This window comes from Silurus aristotelis, assembly GCF_946808225.1.
Source record: "Silurus aristotelis genome assembly, chromosome: 26".
NCBI lineage: Eukaryota > Metazoa > Chordata > Actinopteri > Siluriformes > Siluridae > Silurus > Silurus aristotelis.
This window is the reverse complement of record NC_139599.1, coordinates 6,046,081-6,060,309: the sequence shown is the minus strand read 5'-3', so window position 1 is coordinate 6,060,309 and position 14,229 is coordinate 6,046,081. Positions and strand designations below refer to the sequence as shown.

General features: G+C 37.7%; 1 protein-coding gene and 1 long non-coding RNA gene across 2 annotated transcripts; one reads left to right on the top strand and one right to left on the bottom strand.

Annotated features, from left to right (window-relative positions):
- Positions 1–2,268: 2,268 nt before the first annotated feature.
- On the top strand, positions 2,269–3,382 carry LOC310720463. Its single transcript, XR_014531739.1, has 3 exons — positions 2,269–2,445; positions 2,616–2,687; positions 3,161–3,382. It is a non-coding gene; the product is annotated as an uncharacterized lncRNA (long non-coding RNA).
- Positions 3,383–4,117: 735 nt separating this feature from the next.
- On the bottom strand, positions 4,118–13,675 carry eral1 (Era-like 12S mitochondrial rRNA chaperone 1). The gene is made up of 11 exons (XM_083531035.1): positions 13,445–13,675; positions 12,012–12,173; positions 10,978–11,105; positions 10,818–10,895; positions 10,575–10,621; positions 10,171–10,232; positions 9,499–9,611; positions 8,831–9,136; positions 7,211–7,360; positions 6,963–7,043; positions 4,118–4,963 (listed from the first exon to the last, which is right to left on the bottom strand). The coding sequence occupies exons 1-11, from the start codon at positions 13,524–13,526 to the stop codon at positions 4,841–4,843; spliced, it is 1,332 nt and encodes a 443-aa protein (XP_083387161.1). The 5' UTR covers positions 13,527–13,675; the 3' UTR covers positions 4,118–4,840.
- Between the last annotated feature and the right edge of the window lie 554 nt (positions 13,676–14,229).

Genomic DNA, 14,229 nt, shown 5'->3' with positions numbered 1-14,229 from the left:
GCTAATCACACAAGCAGTTTGTCCCCTTATTACTGCAGGAAGCTAAGTACTGTCCATGTCACCTTATTAGCTCTGGGTAAAACATGTCTTTTGGGCTGTTCTCAAATCAGCTTTTCCAGGGCATGTCTTAGTTTTACATAAATTATAACAAACACAAAGACTGACCTGGAACCAAAAAAACAAAAGGCAACTTCCACCAAAAGCCTCTTTATTTTTCCAGGCCTACAAAAAATGCTTAGAAATAGTAGGAAGTGTGAATAATGACACAAAAGCACATTGGTCCACTACTTCAAACTTCTAAATGTTTATTCCCAAGCTATAAAACATGCCACTGGACTTTCGTTCAAAGGCAAGGGTAAGATGGCATATATATATATATATATATATACTGTATCCATTATAAAAGATTAAGATTTGCTGTATAATTAGTAAATAATTAGTAATTAACAAGGTGTTCATAGTCAAATTTAACTTGTTTAGGACTGACCAGGAACCATCACCAAAAGATTTTCATTTTAAAAGTAATTTTGGTGTATGATTAAAACTGTTTGAGGAAATGTGACACTAAAATGATGCTGCTGTCATTTATTGTAATCACAATGACTAAAAAATGTTTACTTAACATACATTTGAAAAGAGAAATAGTGTAATCTGAAGACACTGGGTGGGATGCCAGTCCATTACAAGGCAACTTCAATACAAATTCCTGCACACAGCAGTTTAGCATAGCTAGCAAATCAATATGCATGGTTTTGATCGGTGGGCGGAAACCAGATAACATGGAGGAAACCTTTGTGTACATAGAGAGAAGTCACTCAGTTTAGTTTATCGGTATTTAAATTTGCACCTGGAAATTTGGAAGATATTCCTTGATTCATCTGAGGTAGTTTTATTTGGTGACCTGCTTTGGTATCAAATTACTAAGAGCACAAGTTTAAGTGTTAATATGACCATGTCCTCCTCTCTGCATAGTAATGTCCACATGTCCTCGTGCAGGCCGGAGGAAGCTCCTTCCTGTGTAAGCAATGTCTGTTTCATGGAAAACGTTCAGCGATTTAAGTAAGCAGATAAAGGTGTAGTGCCAGCGTTGGTGCGTTCTGGTGTGACTCTGATAGCACTTTCCTCTTGCTTATCTGGCGGTCCCATATCTGTCCATCCACACTCACCCCACCCAAGCTGAAGAACCTGCAGCCATCACATGCAACTGGGGGTCACTCCCAATGTCAGCCTATAGTCCTGTCAATGAAGGGTGCAGAGATGTGTTTTACTGATCTGAAGACCTACAAAAGAAAAACGGGTCAAAAAGTGATGTCAAGATGTTTTATGTCAATACTTTACTAAATGAATTATTAGCCTAAACTCATTAGTTTTTGGTGTGTATTTTAGACCTTTAGGTTGTAGGTAGCATCTAATGATTGCAGTTTATGGCTTTAGGTGGTGTCTCGGGTGTTGGTCAACTGACAGGAACAAGGGCTGAACAATAAGATAACAATAGAGGAAAAAAAAATAAAAAACAAACTAATACCCATTATTCAACCTCCTCCCAAATTCTTGATTCTCTCAATTTAATCAGTAAAAGCTGTATGGTTCTTCTAGTCACAAAAGAAGCCCAACATAGGATGCTCTCCTATTGTGAAACTCAATGTTGTACTGTTTGACAAAGAACCTGCAGATATTCCTCCACAGCAAAATTCCAACTTGTTTTGGAAGGTTGTAGATAAAACTGTATGCAGCCTCTGAGCAACTATACTGTATACTCACTATATATGCAGTTCCTTCACATTTCAATCAAGAGAAAAAAATGTTGGGAAGGAAAGAAAAAAAAAGACCAAATACATTTCTTGCTTGCTGCAAAACTCAATAAGAAGAACTCAGAAGAGCAACATTAAAAACACAAATGTATATGTAATTAAAAAAAGTAGTTGCATTATGAAAAGCAATTCACTGCATGTCATTGTAAAACATGTTGCAGTGTAGGCACAGAAAATATTCAGCTTTGGAGGTCAAATGTATCTATACAGCCACAGACAAACATATCTAATAAACTGACTTATTACAATATAGTTAGTTTTTTTGGTCCAATTCCAGGTTTAAGTGGAGCGATATAAAGGCGTGGCCGTCCCCATGTACAGGCACCCTAAAGTCAGGAGTTACTGTTTAGTGGGTGATAGAGGACAGGAATCTGATTGGTTGAAAGGCGAGACAGGAGAGCTCAGATAAGCTCAAGAGAACCACTGTGTCATCACCATATGCAAATGAGTAAAGGTCATTAAAATGCTGAGGGAAGGGGGATTTTCGACAGATCTCTTGAGGGACAGAAAGGAGACACCGAGCCGGCAGACGAATTGAAAGGAAGAAAAAGACGACAGCGAAGGTGTCAAGTGGGTGTCATTAGGCTACGTATTGACACCTACTTCAAGGGGACTGGAAACAAGTAACCTTAAGGTGAGCAAGGCAACGTAGAGAAGTGAACAACTGAGTGTCAGTTTTGGCAGCCAATTAAACCACAAGTATGTATGATTTCAATTCTTAGTGAGGGTTTGTTTGTAAGTACTTGTTAAAAAAAAAAAAAAAAAAAAAGAAATAGTGAGGTTAAGAGTCTGATTTCTTCACAGGAACGGTCCGGAAATTTCCGTTGGACTTTCGAGATCTCATATTGTCTTTTGGACAGGATATCATCATATACTGTAAGTTCATTATGGAGACACTACAGTATAGATGATGTACTATCCAGGGTGGCATTCCTCCTTCTGTGGATCTTAACACACATATACCCACACTGTGAAAGAGGGAGGCGGTTAAACCGTTACCATTACTGAGTTTAGTAATGGTAAGGGTTCTCTTGCTTCTTCTCACTGGCACCAACCATCAAAGACACCAAATGGAATAAGCTTCATTTAAATATTTTTTTTAAATGGATAAAAAAAAATGTATAATCTAATATAACACAATAGAACATTGTTATTGCTGCATTGCTCTTTTTACAAAATATATATATATACTGTATAATGTTTATTCCTAAAAAGTGTAATTAGTACATAATACATTATCTGCATTTGAAATGGTTCATTTTGCATTTAGGTTGTGTTTCGTATTAAAATGTAACAGTGTATAAATGTATTATGTGTGCCTTGGTGAACTGTTCTATTAAATCTCACAGCTCGTCTTCACACAAGAACATCTGAGGTCATCAATAGTGACGTTTTTTTATTTGGGTGCCTCGAAGGAAGGAATTGGCAACCTTGAACGGAAGTATAGCAAATAGCAAATGGTATATACGTTGAATATGATCAATACTGTATGTACTATGGCTCAATAAACACATCCGCCTGAATCAATAACTCTCCACATTAAATAAAATATGGATTTGAAGCAGACACAATATACAGTGTAATTTTTGTTCCCCCAGAAATAATAAAAATATATAAAAATAAAAATAAAAAGAAAGAAAAAGCCTTATTGTCAGTGACCTCAAATAACTCAGCAAGAAAAAGATAAAAAGAGAAAGAGAGAGAGAGAGAGAAACTTGCTTTGGGCTAGCTTATCTATGAATTAGTGATCCATCACCATGGCCTGGATAAGAAGTGACTGCCTGCCAGGTTCAACCACAAAGGAGAATACAAGAACAAATGCATCCTGGCCATTTTGTGCCTATTTTTGTGGCCATTAGAGGGGTAATGTAGCCCTGCGGGGCTGTGCCTTTAGTTAAGCTCCAGCAGCTGTGAAAGGAAAGCAGGAACTGAGCGAGGGAAGGACTGCAAAGAGCTGGCAAAAGTGCTAAATAACAACCTTTGTAGCACATAAATAACTACAGGGTACAGCTCATACATTACATGAACATTTATTATTTTACAAGTATTTTCAGTAATATTAAGGCTTTTGGGGATTTTATTACTGTAATAAGTAAGTGGTTGAAATGTGACATGTATTGGAGTATCAGCTGATTAATTTTATAATTTTTTTAGTCACTTTAATTATTCATGCACTGAAAATTCAGCAAACAAAAATGTTTAGGCAGAAAATGCTGCGGTTTCACACAAACATTTTTCGTATACTATTTCAAGACAGGACAGTGAAGTAATGTCCCACTGAAAGGACTGACTATTCAGTAATGAGGTGGTTTTTCATTCCAATTTATTTATCATTTGCATAAAGCATTTTTTATTGTACAAAAATTAATTTTATTTATTTTTTTATTCCTGAAGGTCACTTTTTCTTGTGACCTTGGAATTCGGCCATAGACATGTTTAGCCTTCAAATATGATCGCGACCCTCCCTATTACAGTTTCATTATATAACCTAACAAGGGCAGTTAGAATTAGTGATATGACTATAAAAAAAAATCTTGAATGATAGAAAAACTTGTCTCCGATTTGGCTGAATGAGAATCGGGGGTCAAAAACAGGTCTGAGCAGCTTGGCAAAGAAAGAGCCCATTAGAGGCAAAACTTCAACTCTGCTTGAACCTCATCAGCAATTCCGACCGGGACACATTTTCAGCCGTTCTGGAACAATGCTGATTTATTCATGATGTATCCTGCTGCTAAAATGAGATTCTGAATAAAGACCTTACTAATAATAAATAGACTCGGGGCTAAAAAGTCCTAGGACACTGCATGGGCAGCTCGAGTTCATAAGCAGCCTCTGTCCCAAATGTGACTGTTAAACACAAAGCTGGCTGAGAGATAAGACAGTTCACATGTTGTCCACGATACAAACCAAAGCTTCATATAATCGTCGTCGTTGAAGTCTGGACTTCACACTGGAGCGTTTGCAGATCGTACAGCAAATTCGCCAATTTTTTTATTTTTTATAAATTGCAGTGCAGAATTTGAACCACTTCAGTTCTTCAGCGTAGCAGATATTTTCAGCCGCACTTCACACATGAAAGCGTTTGTGAGGTCCAGTCCTGCTTCCTGAGCTATTCGAGCGATCAGCTGTCCCCCAGGACCAATCACCATTTTCTGTACAAAATAATCAGAGAGAAAAAATTATTTTGGATTTGGAAAGAAGAAAAAAATATCCTACACGTTCACACATCTACTGGCTCAAGCAGGAATCTGGTTAAATATTTAAATACGAGTTTGAGTCGAATGAAAACTTTAAAAGTGAGACAGAAATTAGAATTTATTTCCATTATACAACCTGAATATTCTTTTAAAGGTGGAAAAAAAACACAACAAAATGGAGAATATTTAAGGTGAGGCGGCCTGAGGTGCAGTCAGGGTTCCAATTCATCCCAATGGTGTTTAATAGGGTTGAAGTCAGAGCACTCCCACTCCAACACATGTAAACCATATCTTTATGGAGCTCACTTGTCAGGCTGGAACCGGTTTTGGGTCTCCTAGTTCAATTGAAGGGAAATTTTCATTCTACCACATTCAGACACTCTATACAATTGTGTGCCTCCAGCTTTTGCCATCAGTTTGACCACACTGTCTGGAAAAGACAATACTTGTGTCTATATAATGTATTAACTCAACTGTTATATACCTAATGTCAAGCAAACTAATATTAGAGGTCTAAGTAAAAGCAACGGCTACATATGAAATACTGCTTCCTAGTTAATGAACATTTTCCATAACAGCGGGTCCTGACTCACTTTATTCCATTTCTACCACAACAAGTTACAGAAAAACACCACATCGGGATTTATCTGTTTGCAATTACGATTGATCTTCTGGAACATCCAGGAGCCAAACGTGAAGCTGACTCTAGAGACTTCCTGCCATAAATATCACCATCTCTTGGCAGAAAGCTTCATCGCAGTATGGGCAATTACACTTCTATATTTCTTAGATGTTAAATGAAAACATGGTCCAAATACACATCTTACTATGCAGTGAATTAGGTGTTAATGTAGAAACGATAAGAGAACGAGTGATCAGTAATGTAATGTAATGCATATTATCAATACCCTGACATAACATTATGACCACCTGCCTAATATTGTGTTTGCTGCCAAAACAGTCCTGACCTTTCGAGCTTTAACTTCTTCAGCAATTTGAGCTACAGGAGCTCATCTGTTGGATCAGAACCACACGGACCAGCCTTCGCTCCCCACATGCATCAGTGAGTCTTGGTTGCCCACGACCCTGTCACCGGTTCACCACTGTTCCTTCCTTGGAGCGCTTTTGATAGACACTGACCACTACAGACTGGGACTATCCCACAAACGCAGCAGTTTTGGAGATGCTCTGCCCCAGTCGTCTAGTCATCACAATTTGGCTTTTGTCAAACTCACTCAAATGCTTACGCTCGCCCATTTTTCCTGCTTCTAACACGTCAACTTTGAGGACAAAAATTGCTGCCCAATGAATCCCACTCACTAACAGGTGCCACGATAAAGAGAGAATCAGTGTTATCCACCCACACGTCATAATGTTATGTCAATGTTATGCCTGATCGGCAAATACATATAAACCTATTCATGTGGAGAAAGAAAAAAAAAAATCGACACTTTCAGACGAATCAGATTTGAGAATTAAGCAGCACTGGAGAAAGTAAATACATTTAGCATGTTTTTTTCAAAATGCTTATGCATAGAAGTTCGCGATATGTTTCCTGTGTGTCCTGTCCTTGCTTTACACCCTGAACCGTATAACTGTCTTTTTTTGCAGCCAATTTAATTTTAACCGGCAGGCCCAGTGGAGCGAGCGAGCAAGTAAGCAATTATTTTATATTCATAGAACAGCACCTGCCATAAGCTTTGGGTTTCGCACAAATTCAATTAAAGAGGCTGACTGCTCACTTTACAGTCTCGTCCATCAGGAGGACGTTCTGCTTTTTTTGTTAAAGCGGCACACGATGCACACGAGCAAAAGGTCGTTTTTTTTTTTTTTTTTTACTGAATGTTGAGTTTACTGATAACGGATAAGTTGACTATTCTCCAGGCATCCATTCAAAGTTTTTTAAACAGTAAAGTCAGGGAATGGAAAATAGGTCTTGGAGGAAATTTCTCACCATATGGCTGTCCTTTCTCACATGCAGTTTGACAGCTATGTCCAATTTGTTGTCGGCCGTTTCCCTCCAGAGTTCAATGTGCTGCAAAACACAAGTCCAGTAATAAGAAAATGCAGCTTTTTTTTTTTTTCTTAAGGTCATATTTACTGTTAGAAAATCCTGAAAAAGGAAAGAATGCAGAAGAGGATTAAAAAAAAAAAAACGGAAAAACATACCCAATGGCTCAGTGCATGCAATGTGAGCTTTACCTGAGTTACTGAGTAAGGCACCTCCTGAGGCAGATATTCCAGCAATTTCTCTCGGATTGCGTTGGTACAGATGTCCTCCGGGCTCTGATCTGTGAGAACCGCACTGTGGTACTGCCACGGTCCTGGCTTCGCCTCCGCCATCAGATAACTCTGTCAGATCCGAATCAAGTTGATGTAAAGAGCACATTCAGGGTTAGGGTGAAGAAAATAGGCATTGTAATACATTTCTCTCGGAGTAATTTTCACCATGGATATAATTGCGATATTCTTTGAGTCACACTGTATACATAGAAATTCATTACTACTTTAAAACACTGATTAATAACTAAATAATTGCAGTAATTGCAAATAAATGTATATAATAAATAAAACGGCAAATAAAAAAATAACAGCAAAATATACAAATACAGAGAAAACATTATATATATATATATAGAGAGAGAGAGAGAGAGAGAGAGAGAGAGAGAGAGAGAGAGAGAGAGAGAGAGAGAGAGAGAGAGAGAGAGAGAGAGAGAGACTTATTCAAAAAGAGTTATATAGTGTGGGGAAAAAATTATTACTGTTGGGTATTAAGTTCTTTATAAATCATGACAGTCCTGGCAGCTCTGCATGAAGAGACTCTTATTATTATTATTATTGTTATTATTGTTATTATTTTCATATGAATGATAACGTAATTTGGCAGATGATATGAGGTGCTTTACTGTTTGGTGATGGCAGTGTGACAAAGAGAAAACTCTCTGGGTATACATGAGTTACTCACTGTAATTTTGTTTAGTAATATCTCTAGAAGTAGTGCCGCTATTAGTTTAATTACATTCTCCAGTAGTGATGTGGCAGCGCTGTTACTTCTTACATCAAGCTGATTGTAAGCACTTTGACTAATACAAGTTCAATCTATTTAATTTGCGGAATAGTGCTGATAAACACTACTAAACATCATGTCACTGTTTTTTTCCAAGCTGCCACTTTTTAATTCTGACAGAAGCAATCTATCCTATATTCACATGTACACACTATATGGACAACAGAATTGGGACATCAGATTTTTTTTACAGCTACAATTGTGATTATTCCTCAAACTGTTACTACAAAGTTGTATTATGTCTTCGGATCAATTGTATATGATGTCAGCGCTCCAATTCGTTTTCTCCAAAAGGTGTGCATAAGGTCAGAGGTCAGAGCTCTATAGCAGGCCAATAAAGATCTTCCACTCCAACCCATCTAGAGCATGTTTTTATGAAGCTGGCTTTGTGCACAAGAGGGATTGTCTTGTTAGAGCAGGTTTGGGTCTCCTTGTTCAAGTGAAGGCAAAATTTAATGCTACCACATCTAATGATATTCTATACAATTGTGTGCCTCCATTTTTGTGGTAACAGTTATGGAAGAATCACATAAAGCTGGAAAATCAGCTGTCCCAATACTTTTGTCCATAAATTGTAGCTTCTGCAATACCTAAAATCAGCAGCAAATTAAAATGTAAATAAATACTTTCAAATAAAATAAAAAAGAAATACCTTCAAATAATTGATCAAGCCATTAGAAATCTGAAACTTGAAATTTGCTCACCTTATTTAATTTTTTTAATTAATAAATGTTGAACGTCAACAAAGGATCTACCTTCAGTGTCTGAACGTCCTCGCCATCTGTAGCACACATCATGAACACGTCCTTGAAGTGTGACCAACCTTTACGGCTCTTCAGGGCCCTCAGCTGCTCTCCACTCAGGCCTGTTAGAAGCTGATTGCCTGGATTTTGCATTTCTCCGTTCGGCAGCCCTGAAGTCTTTTCCAATGGCTTCTCCGATGTGTCTTTCTGGAGCGGTTTCACTAAGCTGCGTACTTTTAGCCTCTTGCCATTCACTACTCCCTCGGTCAGCTCAGCGGTAATGTCCAGCAGCAGGGGTTTGCCCTTCAGAAGGTCCACCTGGATGTGTCAAGACAAAGCCCATGCGTAACACAACATGACCATCACAAGTTTGTGTATTCAAATTATAGTGATGTTTTTTTTCATTCATGGGGCTGTAGATTTCGACCTAAAAACTGTTGCGGTATTATAATAACTGTCCTGTGCTTATCCCATGGCTTTTATTAAATAAATACACTAAACATTTTTCCATATGGTTGTCTAAGGTGTCAGATTGAAGAAAAAATTAAATGGATTTTAGGATCGTAGATTTTTTGTCAGAAAAAAATACTTTGACGTCTTTACCGAAACAGCGATGGATATATTTATACATGAACAAATGTGAAAATGGAACAGTGAGCCAGCTGCACTAATGAGGTTACCTTATTGAGGACGAGGACAGCAGGAATACCGGCGTTCAAAGCCAGACACTTCAGCACCTCAAAGTCCAACCTACCGCGAGTCCACTTGTCGGAGACATCCACCAACACCACCACTGCAGATTGAAGCAGAAAACATAATGACTATTTAGGATACATGAGGCAGCGGCCCATTTGGATAAATTGGATTATCATGTGTAATTTGTTATATGATGTAAATGTGATCTGGTTTCGAAAAGTCTATTTTAGTAGGACATTAAATGTCAAAAAGATTTTTCACAGATACGTTTTTTTTTTTTTTTTTTTTTTTACTGATCATAGCAGTTTCAGTGCACTGAGTAAGTAATACAACAACTGGACACATGCTGGTTTAAGGAAAATTATTAACAGCAGAATGGTGGGATGAAAGTTTTATTCCTCTTTTAACATACACATGTTCACTCAGTTTATGGTTCCGTTTAATGTTCTGGGTTGCCTGCAAAAACGAAACCCGCTTTTTTTTACCACTTACATTTCAACTTTCGTTTACCAGCTGCTCTTTTTTTCCCTTTTCAATTTAATAAGACAAACAAAATTCAGCTTGTAGTGCCACCAAAAACTAAACAAACCACCCCAGATCCTATTAGTCACTCTGACATTTACATTATTCAGAGCAGAATTTAGAGAAGACGTTACCTAGATCGGCTTGTCGTAATGATTTCAGTGGATCCACAAGAAAAGTCTTTTCTAGCTGATGCCTGTAAACATTAAATGGAAGCTATTAATGCAACACAGCCTGAAAAAAATATTTACAGTAAAATTGTTCAAATAAGTTGTTCAATTTATAGAGAGATTGTGCAGTTCAAATTGTTCATTGGCAACTCCATCATAGAAATCACACACAATAAACATGGTTATTAGCAACCCAAAGTAGGTTTAAAATGGTAATCCTGCTCTCAGTTTACAGAAACCTTATGGTTTTACACAAATCAAAACCACTTCCTCATCTTCAGCTTGCTTTCAACACAAATGGGTTATTATGCGCTAATATTTTCATGTCCAGATCTAATTTAATTGCATTTTTAGCATTAAAAATTTACCTTTTAGCTTTCGATGGTGTAGTGAGACCAGGTGTATCCAGCAGAATCTGATATTTAAAAATACAACAAATACGTGACTTTTCTCTACGTTTCATAAAATCTTTACCTCTTTAACGTGTCTTTTCTGTGAGATTGGATCATAGATTTTTAATGTCATGGTAGTTTGATATATAATATATTTTTTAAATATTTTAATATATATTAAAATCATGTGTTTATGTTTTCAACAACACAATCACTTACAATCTGAGTATTGTCCTCCGTGATCACCCCGAGTGCACGGGACCTCGTAGTGTGCACTTTTTGGGAGGCTGCAAACAGCTGGTTTTAAAGATCAAAATATGAGAATGTTTCAAAATCAACAACAACCATCACATCAAATTTGTGTCATAAAAATCTGTACCTTTTTGCCCAGGAGCTGATTAGTCAAAGTTGATTTCCCTGAATTTGGAGCACCGATTATAGCCACTTTTAAAACCTTTGCATCTTTTGGTTGATCTGGAACTTTTAGCATCAGGGAAAAATGCTCAACTACAAATAGACAGAATAAAAATAAAATATATATTTATAGAGAAATAGATGACATGAAGTGGAATAACAGGCAGATAGATGGAGGAGATACAATACAAATGAACTGCTGGGTGGACTGATCAATAAGTCAATTGTCATGACAAAATGCATAGATGGATTAATAAAGTAAAATGATGGATGGATGGATGAAAGAATGTTTAATGGATTAATGAAATAACGTGTAGATGGATGGATGAATATGTAATGGGATGTTGGCGGTACCAATGAATGGATGGAGGATTGTTTAATGGAATGAATAAATGGATAGATGAAAATAATTATTGGGATAAGGGATGGATGGTTGAATGAACATGTTATGATATTATATATTAGTTTATATATACATCCATCTTTTGTAGTACAATAATGAATGGGTGGATGAATATATAATAGAGTCATGAATGGATAGAGAGATGGGTGGAGGGAGGGATGGATAGACAGATCGATATGTTATGATATAATGGATGAATACGTAATAAAATAAAGAATGGGTGGATGAATTTGAGAATATTCTCTCATATCCTCAGAGATACGCTATTATTGTTTGAATTTTTTCTCCCTGTTTCCCCCTGATATATCCCTGACTCTTGTTACTTCCTAAAACAACATCTGTGACACTTCAGATATAAATGAATTTGGTGTTAAAGGGATGAGTTTTGCACTCATGTGCAAAGTACATTACGTTACTGTGCTTAAGAGACCACCATAGTACAAATACGTCAAACAGAACGCAATGTGAATGAACCGAAACCCAACTTTATGGCCCCAAATGACTGTCAGTCTGTAACAGAAGATCAAACACCTGTGTTTTGGTAAATTGCTCTTTAGAGACGGCAGACTGAGGATCAGGATGAGGATGAGGATTACCTTTATCCAGGGGAACAGCAGCATGAGCCGAGGAGTCTGCAGGATTCTCTGCAGAGCCTAGCATCCTTTCTTTCAGCAGTCTGTCCAAAAAAGCCTCGGTGGAGACGTAACGGAAGGGAAGAAAGCGAAACGCAGCGTTCCTCACTGCACTGCCACGATGAGCTGAAAGATAAAAGAACTGCTCATTAATTCATTTTCTTATTGAATTATTATTCTGCTTTTCCGGGCCTATTTGTTTCCGTCATCCGCAATGTTAATAGCGTAACATTTATGAATGCAAAGCATTATGGATTCAATATATAGCCAGAATATTAGTGGGTATATGTAATGTTTGTTTAAAGCATTTTTAAGGTATATTTGTCGATATTCATTCATTAATTCATTTTCTCCCGCTTATCCGTAATTCGGGTCACGGGGGCAGCAGTCTAAGCAGGCCCCCGCCTTCGACTGCTGCCCAATCCTCACACCACCGTCCCTTACGGTCCCTCCTGCAGGTGGTGAGCCCACGGGAAGGCGGCCCCACGTCACTCCGATGTCACGGACCTTGATATTTCCCCCGTAAGGGACCCCCCGGAGAATAAAGTGTTAAGGGCCTTGCTCAAGGGCCCAAGAGTGGCAGCTTGGCGATACCAGGGCTTGAACCCCAGACCTTCTGATCGGCAACCCAGCGCCTTAACCGCTGGAGCCACCACTCCCCCATATCTGTCGATATAACATTTGAAAATGGGTATTACAATAAAAAAAATTTTAATTAAAGTTTTACATCGATATAAAGAAAATGAAGAATGTAAGACCAGGATTTTGCAAAAGAAGCAGACCAATAGGGTTGAAAAGAATGCACAAGAAATTAAAACATAATAATAATAATGATGCTAATAATAATAATAATAATAATAATAATAATAATAATAATAATAATAAGCATCTTATATTAAATAAGTAATGACTTTATTGACGAAAATGTGAAGCAATCTAAATGTATAATGGTTTATTATTATGTATTATTCATTTAAATAAAACATAATACCAGGGGTCTGAGAAAGAAACGAGTTAAATATTATAAAAAAAAATATTATTAAAAAAAATATTATAAAACTGCAGAAATATAAATCAGATAAAGTGGTATAGTCTCAAGGGCTTTGGAGATGCTTTGGAGTGTTCAGGTAGGTTTTAAATCCTATACAAAACCCAGAAAACAGGGCTTATTTTACATACATTTGCATTTATGTAAGAACATTTTTCTTTTTAAAAAAAATATATTTTTTGTTTATATCCAAATAAAACCATTTTTATACGACGAGGAGAAATTCTGTGCTGAAAATAGAAGTACAAAGTTACAGAAATAATTTCAAACATGTATTTTATGTTATTATAGTGTTAGTGTGTTGCTCTCTGTCTCATTTATATACACACACACACACACACACACACACCTGTGCTCAGACGCAGTGACGCAGATTCCACGGAAAAGCGCAAAATCCTGCACAGAAACGACTCGCACAGGCGCAGAGCCATGATTTCTAACTGTTCCCCCCCCAAAAAAAAAATAAAACCCCAATATCTGAAAACAGGGTCACACACGTGAGGTTATTACACCGTGTGTAGTTTAGCGTACACATGAGCACAGGGCGCCGCCATGATGCCTTCAGAGACAACAAGCGCGCGCGAAGAGGAGCCAGAAACCAAGCGCGGCTGAATGCGCATGCGCCACCTGCTGGACAAGAGGAATCGAAATCAGGTCAAGCAGTTAGTTTGATTGAACAATAGCATACACTGATCAGGCATAACTTTATGACCACTTGCCTAATATTGTGCTGGTCCTCCTTTTCGCTGCTAAAACAGTCCTGACCCCCTCGAGCATTAACAGCATTAACAACAGCAATTTGAGCTACAGGAGCTCGTCTGTTGAATCGGAACCACACGGACCAGCCTTCGCTCCCCATGTGCATCGTTGAGCCTCCGCCCCCCGTGACCCTGTCGCCGGTTCACTACTGTTCCCTTGGAGCAATTTTAATAGATAGTGACCACCGTAGACCAGAAACATCCCACAAGAGCTGCATTTTTGGTGATGCTTTGCCCCAGTCGTCTAGACTTCACAATTTGGTCTCCGTCAAACTCGCGCAAATCCTTACGCTTGCTCTGGATTAGGGTGTTTGCCAAATGCCATAAATATATATTATTTAGAAATTCATGCTTTGTTGTAGCTTCTCTTTTACGT